The following is a 15,884-nucleotide window of genomic DNA, read 5'->3' on the forward strand; positions in this document are numbered from 1 at the left end:
TGACAGCCGGTAGGAGCTAAGGAACATGAGTTTGTATTTTAGTTTGAAGACAGAGGCCTCCAAGCAGCTCTGTGGCATCAGGTTTGGTAGCCTGTTACCTGCAGTGCCTGGAGGAGAGGAGTGGATTAACCTGGAGTTGTTAGTTTCACTTCTTTGCTGATGTAGCTGAGAAAGAGCCAACACTATCCACAAGTTATTACAAAGTCAGACTGAATTTATTACTCTCTGTCAATTAAAAAAAGGTAGAAGACAAGGCCCAGACATTCCGTTGTTATTTACGGGCAGCAAAGCTTTGTATAATTCACATATGTGAAGTGACAAAACCATAACCTTCAGGTCCTCGCAGTCCAAAGAAAGGAGAGAAACTGGAAACATCAGCTTCCTACAGCTTGCCCCAGTAAACTACTGGTATTGCAGAGACAGACATAGTTACAGCAACATACATATCTGTAATGATTTAAGTTAGCTGTTTACATAATGATGTTACTTGATTGTTTTGACAAAAACATGGAGGCAGGCTAAGCTTTCCACAAATCAAGTCACAAGTGGAACAACTCCCTCAGCACTGCATTTCTAGGACAATGCTGTTGTAAAAAAAGAAAAAAGAAAAAATGTACAATAGTACATATAGTTTTATAGTAGAACAGTACCTGAACAGATTCAGTTTTCCTTCTTTTATTAAAGCATATACAGCTTTATAAAATATAAACCTTCCAAAGGTCAAGTTCAAAAGCTTTGAAGAGGCTTTGCTAATTCTAAAGATAAGAGCCAAAATACCATTGCTCTTGGAAGATGCATGTTTTATTTTACCTCAACAGTTTTAGCCTTGGAAGGTGAACCACGAACTCGAGTAACATGTTCTGTGTAAGCCCAGGAGCAGCATCCGCCACGTCAACTGAAGACTCCTCCTCTGATGGGAATGCTCTCATTCAGCCCATGTTCTATAAGTTTGATGTCCTCCAGGTCATCCTTTATAATGCTAATTAGGTGACTCAGACCTTCTTGCTGCTGCTTGAGATGCTGCAGATAGTTTAAAAACCAGCATGAGCATGGTTCAACTTCACAAATTTTAAGTAATATTTCTCAAAGATGCCATGTCTGGTGGCCTTGGCACATTGAAAAGCATGGCATAAGTTCTTTGGAAGAAGGAAAACCAGCATTTTCTGCACTAATAGCCTAGCTGCATAGCGTGGCTTTGTACAACACCTTGATGCACTGTCACTGAGAAAAATAAAAAGGACTTAATCATCAAGCAATTAGAAAACCATGACATTCTAAATCCATCTCCGAGGTTAGTGTGTAGCTGGCTTAAATTATCAAGTTCAAAGCATATCACAGGATTCTACCAGTAATACTTACTTGCTTGATTTCCCTTAAGAGGTCTGCATCTATGTAATAGCGCTCTTCAGCCCGCACTGCTCCAAAGTGGTTTTGCATCCTGATCTGGGACATGAGCTCATTCAGTCTGCCCTGAGAAGATAAACAGGCTTAAAACAAATGCAAGTCATTTACATCTGTCAGAGCTCCAGCATGTACCACTCCTCAAGCCATCAGGGCAGGAAGGAAGCATTGCGGCTCATTCAATTTTATTCTCCCCCCCCTCCCCCCCCCCCCCCCCCAAGATATGCAAAGAGCAAGCAACTGCAATACTTCTAAGAACTCAAAAATAATTAAATACCTGTCAGTCATGCAGCTAAGAACTTGACACTACAACCTAGTAACACTCCTGGACTTCTCTTCCGAAAGCTTGCCACAATGAATACATATGCACCGTTTGGAAACCTTACATTCTTTTGTGAGGAAAGAACCAGAGTTGTTGGCAAAGTTCTATTAACTACTCACCTTGAACTGTGTAGGTGCGTTAAGTTCACACTGAATTGTATCTAACTGCACACGAAGCTGCTCTTCGTCTGCTTGAATGGCATAACCACTTTTCCTTTGGATCTCCTGCTTTATTAACACCTAAAAAAGAAGCCTTAGAGGTTCACTAGAGAAGACTTTGCCCACCTCTTTCCCCACTAGCCCATCCACATGTCTTTCTGCCCTTCCTCCAGCATGTTTCTCATCAGATTTGTTCTGTCGCTTTGCCTGCTGCTCTGAGACCTCGGGGCAGTCCCACAGCTTCTGAGGAATTGAGAGAGAACGTTCCCAAAGCAGTAAGACACACTGTGCACCTGAAGCTTTCCCTGACAGCTCTGCCTGTTACTTAAAGCAGTACCACTTAAATGAAGTCAGGATTTCATTTTCAACATGGGCCATGCACAGGATGGCACAGGTCATCCTGCCGCCTCTCAGTTTGCCTTCTGGCACTAGGCTGCGTGTCAGAACTAGTTATTTAGACTACCCGTTTTACCTGTAACGTTCTGTGAGAAAGCGCCATCAGTTTCCTTTTGTACTGTGCAATTTTTGCCATAGTTGTAGTTTGGTTTTTCTGCAGCTCGCTGATATCTTCTGATATTATCTGCAGAGAAGATGGCATTAGTTGGAAATCATAAGAGTTTCTGATAACAGAACACATTAGTCCTGATTTGAAACTGGGAGTTTCAAAACAGTACCCCATCCAGCAACTTAACATCCTTGCCAAAGGTGCTTTCAGAAAGCTTTTCACTAGACCTCTACTGTTGTGCTTTCTATTTATTTTCATATGCAACTGGGTTTTTCAGAAGACATTCAGCTGGTTTTAATCAGCCTATAAAAACACAGCAAGCTTGAACCTGAAAAAAATGAAAGCCAAAACATAATGCTTAGCTTTTGACCAAGAGATATAACTAAGGAACGTATTAAGAAATAGTGATAAAGAGTCACAGCCCCATGCGTATGGTCCCAGTTTCAGTTTTCTACGCACAGGGGGAGGCTCATTTAATAGCATATCCTTTGTCAAGTGCAAGCAGTCATGACAAAGATGAGAAACCTTACATCTAATCGAGTTTGGTGCTGTTTGGTCATCTGATCTTGGACCTTCAATCTTCTCAACAGTTCCTTGAAACCCACCATTGGCACAGGAATAAGCCTACAATAATACAAATATTTCTTACAACACATTTTTATATTAGACATGCGGTATGGATTAATAAGTATGAATATAATCTAAAGTTACAGATGATCTTGGCCTATTATAAATTAAGATAATACATAAACATATCTTGTTTTGCTAAGTCCTACAGTCCTCACTATTCCTAACAACCTATTCCTTTTTCATAAAGAAATTAGCCAAAGTTCTCTGTAACTACTGGAGGGTAGAAGGGTACATCGCTTTCAGCTACAGGAATAAAGGGAAAAAACATAATGGTTGCAACAAAATAAAAAAAGTCACAATAACTCAATAACTACTCCAGATAATGGAGGACAACACAACTCAAAGTAATGCAAGTAAGGCTCTTTATCTTGACAACCCTTAAGCACCTAAATGCGTAAAGGGATTAGACAGGCATTTCTAGTAATCCCCACTGCTTCAAGTGAGATCAGCGCTTGACAAAGTTATTCTCTAATAAGTTTCTTACAAATTACCTGAAGGGTACTACACAATATTATATATTTCTCCCCTTTCCAAGTCTTTTTGTAACATTTAGACAGACTACTAGACTTACTTGTCAGGATCAGGATTGTCAACTTTGGCTTGTTCCCATATAATAGGATCAACACCTTAAAAAAAACCAAACAAACAAGTTTTTAGTATGAATAGATATCGCATCTTACAGTTGTTAAGCAGGAAAAATACTAGGAAATACACAAACCCTATGAACTATGCTAACCTGAATGACTCTCATACAAACTAAGGTTAATTAAACAAGGGTAGTTCTTAAAAGTCTTGGTCCTGGACTGTGGCAGTAAGTTCAAGCCAAAAGGCTGTCAAGCACTTCTACGGGTTTGAAAGGAACAACCCACAGGCAATCAAACTGGGCAATCCAAATTTCAAGGGGAAAAATTCCTGTTGTTTCCACTGTATGCTACTTGGATCATCTTCCAAGTTGCTTATTGTATTTTAAAAAATATATTAAGGAAATCAGTAATTAACTGATCAAAGTACCAAACAAGTTGGCAAAATAATCCCAGTAGTACTTATCAAGATTCCTAACAGGATTCGTCAAAGGATTTTCTCTGTTGACAGAACAGTTGCTTGTTTTGCCATGAAGTGTTTCAACAGGCAAATATGTAAAATAAAAGCAGCCTAATAGTACGTGTACATCAACATCACGATGCGAGTTATTACATTCTCCAAACCTCACTGCAAATCAGATCAGTGCATAAAATGCATATACCTAGGTACGCTAAGAAAAAAATAAGCCAACACTGCTAAGGAAGCAATTGACTTTCTGACCAGAGCCAGACATGCAAAAAAGGAAAAAAAGAAAAAGTGCTGGCAATTTAACATTTTTAGGCCTGCTTAAAGAGAAGACTAGAACAGTCATCTACTGCAACATTCGTCACTGCACAAGACTCCAGGTCATTCCTCATTAAGACATATTATCTTTATACCAAAACTCATCTGTTGAGGCGCAACTGCTCCTCTAGAGCTCAGCACTAGTACCTCTTCTTGCACATCTCACTGCTTGATTACCCAGCCTACAAACACAGCTTCCTTCTCAGTCATGGATGAACAAGCTGTGCCCAACCATTGTTACACAGTCCTTATGATACACCTCTAATATTAAAGACAGCCAACTTGCTTGTGGATGGAGCAACTACTTCTCCCCAGCGCAGCTGGAAAACACTGCTGCTGGTCTCCGATTTTTCTGCAAGGGTAGGCCAACTTCTTTTGGCAATCCAGATATCATGACCTTTGCTGTGTTTTTAAACGCTATGGTCTTACTGAACATGCTACATATTGTCTGCTGGAAACCACAAGATGCTTTCCCTGATCCACTGCAGGGAGTTCACTGCAAGTGCTACAGGCAATACTGTATAGACGTAGAGAATAAGCTACAATTATTCTATGAAATGACATGAACAGCAGTTTACTGCTCTAAAACAAAGCTGTATACGTCTTACCTGTGGCCCTATATACAGGCTAAGTGACCCCCCAAAAAATTAGGAAGTGAATATATGACATCAGTATTCTGATATTTAACTTTTTTTTTTAATTGGACAAGTTGAAGTGATTTATGACGGCTAAACCATATAGTATGGTGTTGTGTAGCACATTACTGATAAATCGTAACTGCCCTGGTGGACTACATTGCACTTCAGTGGGAAAACTGGCTGTAATTAAGACCACTACATCATTATGTCAGAGTGACTCGGAAATTTCGGTAGTTTTAAAAGGTGTTTTCCAGTGGGCTGACACCTGCATTTTTCCCAGAGAGCCAAAAAAAGCCCCAGCAGAGGCCCAACCGTGCCCCTGCGCAGCCCCAGACCACATACCAGCAGGAGGGTTCTGCAGGAGCTGTTTGACTTGTGCCGGGGACAGCTCTGTTCTGGCCATGGAGAGGCTGACCCCGAGCTGCTGCAGGGACGATTTTATGTTGGCTTGTTCAAAGTGGGCATAGAGGGTCGTTGCTGGAACTCTCCTCGAAGTGCCGTTGGGCGAGCGCTCAACAACGTAAATGATCACTTCTGTCCTGCACAAGACAAAATGCATACTGTCAGAAAAAGGTCAGCAGTGTATAGAAACTAACGCAATAAAGAACAACCCTAAATCAAAGTTACCACTTCTCCCAGCTGACTTTTAACTTCTTTAGCTAACTGAGATAAAAAAATACCAGCAAATGCAGGGTTGAACACAGCAAGGCAAAAAGAGAAAAGCTGTAAATACCCCACAAAATTACATTCTGCCCCCTGCCAGTTTTAACAAGCATATTATATGGTGATGCTAGTACTACATTAAGAATAACCTAAAGCCTTTGGTCTTTAAAACAGAGTGAACAAACTGTGGGAAAGGAAGGAGAAATGTCAGTATGCTGTAGTACTTCAGGCAGACTAGACTAAGGCCCCCCAACAAGTCCAAGCAGACAGCACTCTGACATAACACACGCAGAACAAACCAGCTTAATTAGCCTTGTAACAGCACTCCCCATGAAAAAAACGTGTGTGATATGAAATACTGCAAAGATCCTATTACTATACACCCCAATGCCCTTCCACCTTACGCACAGCCAAGTGAAGAATACCTCATAGCTCCTAAAATACTAACTATTTATCCCACCCTCATGGTTAGCAGCCTTAAATCCAATTTTTGCTGCTGAGCAGGGTCTGGAGAAGTCTATTTCCTGACCTGAGATGAGGTCCTCAGCTGTGCACTCCAGCAAAAGCAAGAAACATACATAGGAAAGATACTGGACTTAATACCTCAAGAAACAGCAACATGAAGGAATGAGAAGACGCAAAATCAAACTAAGGATGAACAGATCTAAAATCAAGGAGAAAGGAAGACAGAGTAGACTATGTGCGAACCCTTTATAACACGCAGTACCGGCGGAAAATGCAAAACCACATAAAGCTCACATACTGGTCATCTGGCATCGTTTTAACACCTTCTACGTTGACAGTGAGGGTCTGGTTTCCTCCCAGAATTTTGTGTAGTGATTCTACAAGCTGCTGCTGCTGGCTTCGAATATCTGTTTCTTTTCTGTTAAAGACCAAGACCACGAGGCCATCTTCATCTTTGTTGTTGGGCATTAAACTGTAACCCACAGCCTGCAAATGAACAATGGAGTTATATTACTTAGCAAAAGCATAGCTATGTAGCATGAAGGGGAGGGGCTAAACCCCTCAATTTTTAAAGCAACTGGTTCAAAATTTAAGTTTCAACATATTCAAAGATTGAGAAACACAAAATCAATCCCCCTTTAAAATGTTCTCTCACAAGGCCACCAGTAGAGTACCTTTTGAAACAGTTCAGATTTTTACAAAAGATTTGTAAGTATCCATTCCCCATCTTAAAAACAAACAACCAAAATGCTATGGATTGGGAGATGGCAGCTCAGCAGGGTATTTATGCTACTTCAGAGCTGATATCAATCAGGAACATTTTACAAATGCACACTACTTCTAAGTTGCAGAAGGAACTAGAGGACCAGACTTCAATACAGGAAAGTTACTAGAGTTCCAGAAGAGTTTTACAGCATTACGTTTCCAGATGTCTGAATGAAAATCAGTTACTGACATAACCTGGTTGAAAGACAAGGCACCCATCAATCTTTATGGATTTCCTAGCTTTTTCCTACTGTATACCTGGACAGTTTGCCTGGCAGTACAATTCAAAACGTGGACACGGAATATTTCTACTAGCTAAGACAGGCATCAAGTAAGGCTTTCCACACAAGAATTTGGGACAGCCAATTTTCCTTGTGTTAGCAAGTGTCATAGTTTCTTTGTACAACTGCTTATGAAGTTTAATGTTGTCTTTATCCTTGCTGTGATAAAGCTGTAATAAGGTTAGATGTTTAATTCAACATCGTAATCTAACAGAGGAGCGCGTGATGCCATCTGTGCTAAGTAACAGTGCGCTTTCCCCATTTCAGAGAATACCCCGTTGGCTCCAGTGTAAACTCCACGACTTGTAAGAAAGACCTAAACTGTTAGCTCATTATAAGCGAAAGCAGAGCAGCAGTTTTCATCTCATCTTGCCTATGAACTGTTTGAACTAACGTACGTTGGACAGCGGGTGCTTTTTAAGGCCCTGATGCTGTATGTGGGTGGGTGACTTGCGCCTTTCCCCTTGTGCAAGTTCAGCTGAAGAGAGAAATGAGTTAGGGATGTGCCCAAGAGCCTGGTCTTTGTCAGCAGAAGGTAATTCCCTGCGACAGGGAGCCTCACAGAATCAGCCTTCTTTGGTTGGGCCGTCCTGTCATGGAGCACAACAGTGACAGCTAAGGAAGAATTTGGGTTTAAGTACATCCCTTCCACTTTCATAGGCGTGAAAGAGGCCCACACTGTTGGGAAAGGCTTGCCAGTAGACGGAAGACTAAATCTCATTATGTGCAAAGTAGTACTAAGACCACACTGACATGACGACTCTGGTATTTCTGTTTAAAATAAATAAATCTTTCACAATTTCTTTATGCAATTATTTTCAAACTGTAACAGATGTTTTACTTCATTGTGGTCTTTCAAATGACAGCCTGTATCACATACCTTAGAAGCACACTTTTGGTTCTGTGTGCTTCTCATTTGTTCTAAAGCTGGAATTGTGTACAAGTGGATTCCTTGAACACCTGTGAAACCCTTTGGGTAATGCTTCATTCTTATCAGCTGTCTGATGCTTACAGAGGCAACAAACCAAAGTTTTTGCTCTCAATACCTGTGCTACCAACTTCTCCACTATTTTTCTTAAGCATCTGCCATCACTGGCATACATCAAACTTCTCAGTATTTCACTTAAGGTACGTGAATATATAATGGCATTAGTACTAGTCAAGTCATAGGGTCGAAAGTAAACTTAGTACGTGGCATTGTCTAACTTGAAAGGAAAGCTTCTCCTTTTGGTAAACAAAGCTCTAAAATAACTGATTTTGCATCACAGAACTTACACATCACAATTTTTCAAAGAAAACTAAAGCCATTTCAGGCAACAACTTACAAGAACATAAGCTTTCAGATGCGTTAGCAACAAAATATTCAAGGTAACACCTAAAAAGGTAATGCAACAGAAGCCAAACATCGGTTATGCAGGCACTCAGTTGCTGCGAAGACTTTATAGAAGTGTTGCGAAGTGTATAATCAAAACTAGCCTTAATTAGGTATTAACCTACACTCAGATTAGAAAGTTTGCACTTCAAAGAATCAGCTTTGAAAAGGAGGGTATCACCATGCCTGACCCAAATCCACTTTCAAGTCTGAAGCTTAGCAAGAAAGTCAGCAGGCGCAAGATTTGCGGAGGATGAAGAGCTACATATTCTTTATCAACATGAGAAACAAGATCTGGAAGTGCTGACAATATCATACAAGGAGTGGAGTCAGCTTTAGCACCAGCAAGGATAAAGGTAGAAGAAAGCTGAAGGCCAGTGTATTTAAAATGGTATACATGGTTCATAGAGGGTTTTTCTAGTGTAGGCAAAACAATGAAGAAAGACTCTGAAGTTCTTATTCCACATTAACTGTTTCTTTCAGATGTGAAGGTTATTTTAAATAGTTTCTCTAACATTGTAACCTAAACAAATACACATTAAAATTCATTTCCATAGATCTGCTCCAACCACACGCGCACTAATCTGAATGCTATCATAAAAAATGGTTAGTTTCATGATCCACATATGCACTTATTACCTAATTCCTCAACAACATCCAGATTTCCAGCACCTATACATCTTCAAACCTTTTAATTAGCATACATCAGAATTGCGTACGTTACCTGGAAAAATTTCAGAATACTCTTAACAGTAACAAAATCTGATTTAACACTCATGAGACACTCAGCAAGCAGAGTAACTGCTTCAGGACTGTTTGTGGGCAACTGAACAATTCCATACCTTAAACCTGCAAAAGGGGTTTTCCTGCGTGAACTCCACCGGAGCAATGTTATTGTTGAAGTACCCTTTGCCTGTGCCCCAGAAGGCCTGAAGCTGGTTCCATTTTGCCAAAATAGCATCTCTCTCATCTCCTAAGAGTGTCGGAGCCGAGAGGGCACTGGCTGTATTGATGAGCTGGTTCGACTGGGCAGGTGTCTGAGCAGGCTGGCTGAACAAGCCGCTTCCTAATGCTGTGTTGGGTGAAGAAAAACAAATTAACTCCTTTACCAACAGAGACAGATTCACTTGCTAACATGTTCCATCTGCATATCATTGGTATTGTGTCTTTTCACATTTTGAGAAGCAAAATAAACACACAGAATAAATAAATCAGTATTAGATCGTGTTTTTTAGAAGTGTCTTTTTACACTCGGTCTTCATCAGCAACAGAAGTTCCTGAATGCTGACTTAGAAGAACAGATTTATTCTTTGTTCTTTAAATAAGACATCTATATTCATCCATGACATCCTCTGGCCCCTTCAATATCTAAATCTGAAGGGTATATTTATTAAAATTCAGTGGATTCAGAGCCTGCAGCTGGTCATTATCCAACTCACATTTAAACTAAACTCAACACTGTTTTTCTCCCCCTTCTAGTAACGCCATGACTGCCAACATTAATTCCATAATTACTCTTTCTACCACTGCCAAACCAAAAGGGTGAATATTGTTGTCGGAAACTCAAGGGTTAAGCTCAGAAACTTGCTTGAGCTCTAGTTTAAGAAAAAGTCAAGGGTTGCAAATGTAGACATTTCAAAAACCAAATTTCTGGGAAGTCTCCATCTAGAGATAAGTGTAACAGCTTCCTTTGCTAACACACTTCTGTCCCACTACTTGTGTGCCTGTTGCAGTCTTGTGCTTTCTTTGCTAAGCAAGGGGTAAATCAAGAGAAGGCCATACTTACTGGTCTGTTGCTGCTGGGTACCGAAGCCTCCAAAGCCTAGCCCAGTTCCCAACCCACTACCCAAGCCAGTTCCAGTTCCTGTGCCAAAACTAGTACCAAATCCAAAGCCTTTGTTCTGAGTAGCACCAAAGAGCCCTGGGGAAATAAGCAAAGAATTATTGAGAAAAAGAGGAGAACAGACCCTGTGAAATGCAAAACATTATTGTGAAGGGCTGATGCCCTACAGCTTGTTCTAAAGCAAATACTTTCAGGCTTGTGCTCTCTTACCGCTGGTGCCTGTATTGGTGGGAGCAGAAAAACTAAATGCTGGTGCTGCAGTGGTGGTAGTCGTCCCAAATCCTCCAAACGCACCTAACAAACAAAGTTTGCAAGTCAGGCTGATGGCACGTTGTGAGTGGCAGCTGTGCGTAGCATGACAATAAACCGCACGCTTCAAGGGGTGTTATGAGAAGAGATGTTGACAGATGGATGTATTATGTTACAAGCATGTAGTTCACATTGATCATGGGTATTGAGTTCATTGTCTGAGGAAATGGGGGAGAAAACATGAAACAGAAAGCCAATACATCAAGGAAAAAAAAAAAAAAAAAAAAAAAAAAAAAGCAGCCATTAACTAACATCCTCTACCAGCAGGACATGCTTTCCTTAGTAACAGATACAACTAATAATAGTATTTCTTAGATTCATTCTCAGGAATACTTCTAGTCAATGTTGTTGCTAACTGTTTCACAAACAATCTGATGTTTTGTGATCTTCTTAAACATTCCTGACTTCTTAAGAGCAAAAACAGAAACATACCAAGTAAAGCCCGAGACCAGGGTGCACACCATTGCTGTCCCTACATGGAAATGCTGTCACAGCAACGATTTCTTTCTACACACAGGTAAAATTCTACAAGGTCTTTTTTTTTTCTTTTTCTTTTTTTTTTTTTCTTTTTTTAAGCCTAGTTTCCCTATCATCCTCCACATTAAATCTCATTTTGAGGTTTAACCACTAACAGAGGAAGATAGATGCAAAAGCAATCAGCATTCGACAGATTTTCATGAAAACCAGTCACTGGCTAGCAGGTGGAGACCTAAGTGAGGGCCTGAGCTCTACCATGCCAGAGAAAGCCCCAAGAAACCCATCTTCCCACTTGCCCCCTTAGAAGAGGTGCCCCGATACACGGCAGCTACAGGCCCGGACAGCCTCTAGTACATGAGGCTGCAGAGGTGCTGGACATCACTTCACCATCTCTTTGCTATGGTGGTGCCAATGCTCCACCGGCCCAAGGTGCAGCCTGTGGACATCTGACTAGCCCTGGAGAACTCAATTTTCTCTGTTTCAAACTGTTCATACATGTAATCGAATGAAAAAAGACAGTCTGCTACAGAGGATTTGTCAAAAAGATGCTGCCACTGCTAACTCACATGTCAATAGCAAAAGAAAAAAAAAGTCTCTTTAGACCTATTACACTTACCACCCTCTAGTATACATACAAAATAAAAAGCTTAAACCAAAGTTCACATGCAATTGTGTTTTATTTTCATTCAGCAAACATCTTAATGTGAGTGGATATAAGAAGTTGTTCCCTCTAACAGTCAAGTTTCAGTCCTACCAGCAAGTGAGAAGCACTAGCGGGAGTACCATCAGATGTCACAATTTTTAGGTAGTTTTGTACTCACAGCAATTTAATCATGCTTTCCTGCAAAAGGATCCAAGAGTGCACATTGCTAAACAAATTTAAGTATCCAAGTTCTCTTCTGGAGTAGATCGAATTCAGCTATAGAAATACAGTCCAAGAGCATTCATACCAAATAAAACCAAACCCAGATCCCTCAAGTGCACAAAACGAGTAAGAGTATGTTAACACAGGGAGCAATGAACTGTGGAATGAGTATAATTCCTATACGAGCAGCGGCAACAAGACCCCACGGGCTAATTCTACACGAGTAAAAGCATTAGCAATCCACACAGTTAATCATTTTTATATGAAAAAGATTTAACTTGAAATCGCCCAGAACTGATGGATCTACATGGGGCCATGAACAGTTTTCTTAATACCCAAGCGCACACATCAGGCACAAGACTCTTCCAGAAGCATAGAGAATCTCTTAACGAGAACCTGGGATCCGTTCTACCTCAGGGTGCAGAACGGTGTTTAGGAAACAGAGATCACAGCGAGGGCTGTTCATTTTGTGCTGATCGTATAAAATTTGTTTCTCCACAGAAACGATTGAGGTGTAGTGCATTCATGACAGCCGACGGAAGGCCAATGAGGAGACACAGGGGAAGATGAAAAACATGACTGCAGTAGTCCAAGAATCTCATGTCAGGAAACGTGGGTTAGGGACCAGCCCTGCAATTGTTCACAATTGCCTGGTTCCGAACGGAGAATTGACGTGGCCATTTTGCTAGGCAATCGAGGCTCAATTTTAGACTGGGTCAGACTGGTAGGTTACCACAATTCATTTCCATTTCAGAGACTGAATATTTGGTACGTGGTTATTTTTCCTCAACAGCTATTTCTTGAAAATTTAATAGGCAAAAATCCCTACAAGCCTACGGCTCTCAAACCCATTCCACTTTCAGAGCTTTTATCTCCAGTCTTCACTGGATATGAAGATTAGTACTAAACACAGATTCTCAGTTAGGTATGTAATTCTTGGACCCCTGCTATTAACATTTATTACAGAACAAGTATTAATGCATTATCTACCTGCACTTGCCAGACTGTTACCAAAATTGAATGGTGGAGTTGAGGTAGTGGAAACACCGAAATTCCCAATATTAAAATTCACTGCAGGATTAGCAGTTAATCCGAAACCCCCAAAATTAAACCCACTGGCAGTGGAGTTTGTAGTTTCAAGCCCACCAAATCCTGACAAGCGGGAAGCAGAAAAAGAGCAAGGTAACATTAGTTCTAAGTAAAAGGTAGGTTCAGGAAAGAAAAACTATAATATTTTTCCATCACCATGGACAAAACCGGCATAGTTAAAAACAAGAGTAAGATATTCATTGGCATTAAACATTATTGATTGAACACAAGGACGACAGTTAAAAGCTTTCAGTGTAATCCACTCTCCCTCCAACACTGCTGTGTGTTATTTTTCAATGAACGCAGCTAACATTTTTCCCATCTTATTTCAAAGCTATACCTGAAAAATACCCGTGTGATTCAACATTCCCGTTAACAGTAATTTTTAACTGCCTAAGATAGCTCGATACAGCTGTATCTGTACTAATGTAACCGATTGTAACATAGTTATTTCATAAGTATCAGGAAGGCAAGAATAAACAATTTTCATGCTAGTACCATACCCGCATACGAGCAATGATAGCAGAATAACCACAAAATACAATTCCAGCACCTGAGGCACCATGTGTACCTCAAATACTCCAGGGCGGACTTATTCAAGACATATTAACAAAATCTGTCGTCTCCAGCGGCTGCTGGTGTCTTACCTGATGCGTCCACGTTTTTCAGCGCTAAGAAAAACGGGCTAACAGAGCAGCTCCCCGATTCCCTCCCCAGGAGTAGCTGAGGCCAGATTCACGTTAGACAGACAACTAACAGGAAGTCCTGGGGTGTGAACCCAGAATTCCCTCTAATACTGGCCTGCGAGCACAATAAACCTTGTAACAGTGTCCAAGCAGTACAAGATTGTTTTTTACTTTAAGATGGGGCCAGAAAGTCTGCATCTAACCAGCCAGAGTCAGAGTGAAAGACCACACAGTACAGCCCAGGCTAACTGCAGTGAAGATGAAGCCTGTCCAAAGGAGTTATTCAGGCTGCCCACTCTAAGAGCCAATAAAGAATTATTTTACTAAGTAAGAGTAAGGAAGGCTCTGGCTTACATTTCACCAAGACAGACAAGTCAATTGATAGCAGCAAAACAGTAAAAGGGGCAAAACCTTTCCTCCTTTACAAGTTAACCACTGTCTTTTACACGGCTCAAAAATTAACTTCCAAGAGCATCTCATCCAAAGAGGAACACTACTGCCATGGAAAGCGGTACCGATGAGCTGCCAGCATGAACCAGGCACCACCGTGCAGCACCACAAGCATCCTAAGAGCCACCGACTCTTCTTTCGGCGGGATCAAACCCCGGACGCCTCCTGACACGGATCCGCGTCCGCCACTGCCCAGAAGCTGTTCATGTGGGAGGAAGACAAAAAAAAACCCGTCCCGAACAAAACCCAGTGAGGACAACGTTTGACCGGAGACGGGCGGGAAAAAGCGACGGGGGGGAGCTCGCATCTCACCGGCTCCGCCGAGAAGAGACGGTCAAAGCCCCGCCGAGGGCAGCTCCGTAGGGCAGCGCCCACCGGGCTCCGGGACGAACGAGGGGGCTCCGGGACGAACCAGGGGGGACCGGGCTCCCGCCCGCCTCTGAGGGGCCGCGGATGGCGCTGAGGGGGAGCACGCGCGCCCCGCCGCCGCTGAGGCGCCGCGGAGCTCATTGGTGGGGGGGCACGCGCGCCCCGCCGCCGCTGAGGGGCCGCGGAGCTCATTGGCGGGGGGGCACGCGCGCCCCGCCGCCCTTTGGGCTCGGCTACCACGCCGCGCGGAACAGGCTCCATACCGCACTCCCCCCCACACCCCCGGCCCGGTCCCTTCCGCGCTCACCGGTGGGGTTGGCGGCCCCGGCGCCCGCCGTCGCCCCGAAGTTGAAAGCCATGAGTTGCTCGTTGGCGGCGCCGGGTATGGGAGGTGGGGGTTGGCGGGAGGCAGGCGCAACCCCGCCGGGTCCGACCAGAAACAAACCGCTGCCGCTTCCGGCCCGCCGCCGCCGCCGCCAAAGCACTTCCGGGTGGCGCCACCTCCCGCCGGCAGAGGAGCGCTGCGGGATGTACCACTACGCGTAGCGGGGGGGTGGGTGGGAAGGGCAAAGGCGCGGAAGAGGCACAGCTGCGACGCTGAGGCTGTGCCGGGCGCTTTTAGCTCATCCGGATAATAAATAATTGCCGTCACCGTGAAAACTTCCTGGCGGGAACGGGCTCCGGATGAACAAAACTGTTGAACAAACCCCCAGCTGGGGAAAAAGCAAACAACCCCCAAAACAAAGCAATGCAAAAACCAACGCCTCTATTTAGAAGACGATAATACATTTTTTTTAAAATACGAAATGCTTCTTCATGAGAATAATCTTTTAATGGGGGGAAAAAAAAATACTCTTGTGATTTTTAAAACAAGTTTCCACTTGACGAGTAAAAAAAGTGTTACAACTTCTCACGGCCCGACACATCCCTTAAGGTGGAGGTGTGCTTTTACCCCAAACGGTAAACGTAACCGCCGAGCCTGCGCTCGCATTGAACCACACAGCTGATACCTGCGACACAAATGCCAGAGACAAAAGAACACCGTTTTTGTACCCTCCACCGTCAAAAACAATGCCGTGTTGTGTTTTGGGTTTTGAGTCGAAACAACCCCCCAAAACTTTAAGGGTAAATGCATCGCTAACATGCAATGGGATCCGGCGCAGAGTTAGAGCGGTTAAGAGGTCTGTATGGAAAAGCATTTCAAAATCATCGGCTTTTTTTTTTTTTTTTT

General features: G+C 42.6%; 1 protein-coding gene across 2 annotated transcripts; it reads right to left on the reverse strand.

Moving 5' to 3' along the window:
* Nucleotides 1-203: 203 nt before the first annotated feature.
* NUP54 (nucleoporin 54) lies at nucleotides 204-15,112 on the reverse strand. 2 transcript variants are annotated; one of them, XM_082482834.1, is made up of 13 exons: nucleotides 14,961-15,112; nucleotides 13,050-13,211; nucleotides 10,619-10,702; nucleotides 10,352-10,486; nucleotides 9,408-9,637; nucleotides 6,446-6,633; nucleotides 5,362-5,558; nucleotides 3,588-3,642; nucleotides 2,917-3,010; nucleotides 2,354-2,461; nucleotides 1,843-1,962; nucleotides 1,360-1,470; nucleotides 204-1,020 (listed from the first exon to the last, which is right to left on the reverse strand). In XM_082482834.1, exons 1-13 carry the CDS (start codon nucleotides 15,010-15,012, stop codon nucleotides 892-894), a joined length of 1,665 nt encoding a protein of 554 aa, XP_082338960.1. In that variant the 5' UTR covers nucleotides 15,013-15,112; the 3' UTR covers nucleotides 204-891. The 2 variants fall into 2 exon arrangements, with proteins under 2 accessions (XP_082338960.1, XP_082338959.1); XM_082482833.1 differs by lacking the exon at nucleotides 13,050-13,211.
* Nucleotides 15,113-15,884: the final 772 nt, after the last annotated feature.

Source organism: Vanellus vanellus (assembly GCF_965231255.1).
Source record: "Vanellus vanellus genome assembly, chromosome: 4".
Lineage (NCBI taxonomy): Eukaryota > Metazoa > Chordata > Aves > Charadriiformes > Charadriidae > Vanellus > Vanellus vanellus.

Excerpts from the sequence above, each read along its gene's own strand:
- NUP54 (XM_082482834.1), bottom strand. The coding sequence starts at position 15,012 with ATGGCTTTCAACTTCGGGGCGACGGCGGGCGCCGGGGCCGCCAACCCC. Across the intron at positions 10,703-13,049 it reads TAACAGTCTGGCAAGTGCAG|GTGCGTTTGGAGGATTTGGG; the intron begins GTAGATAATGCA and ends TTTGTTTGTTAG. Across the intron at positions 9,638-10,351 it reads TACCCAGCAGCAACAGACCA|CATTAGGAAGCGGCTTGTTC; the intron begins GTAAGTATGGCC and ends CACCCAACACAG.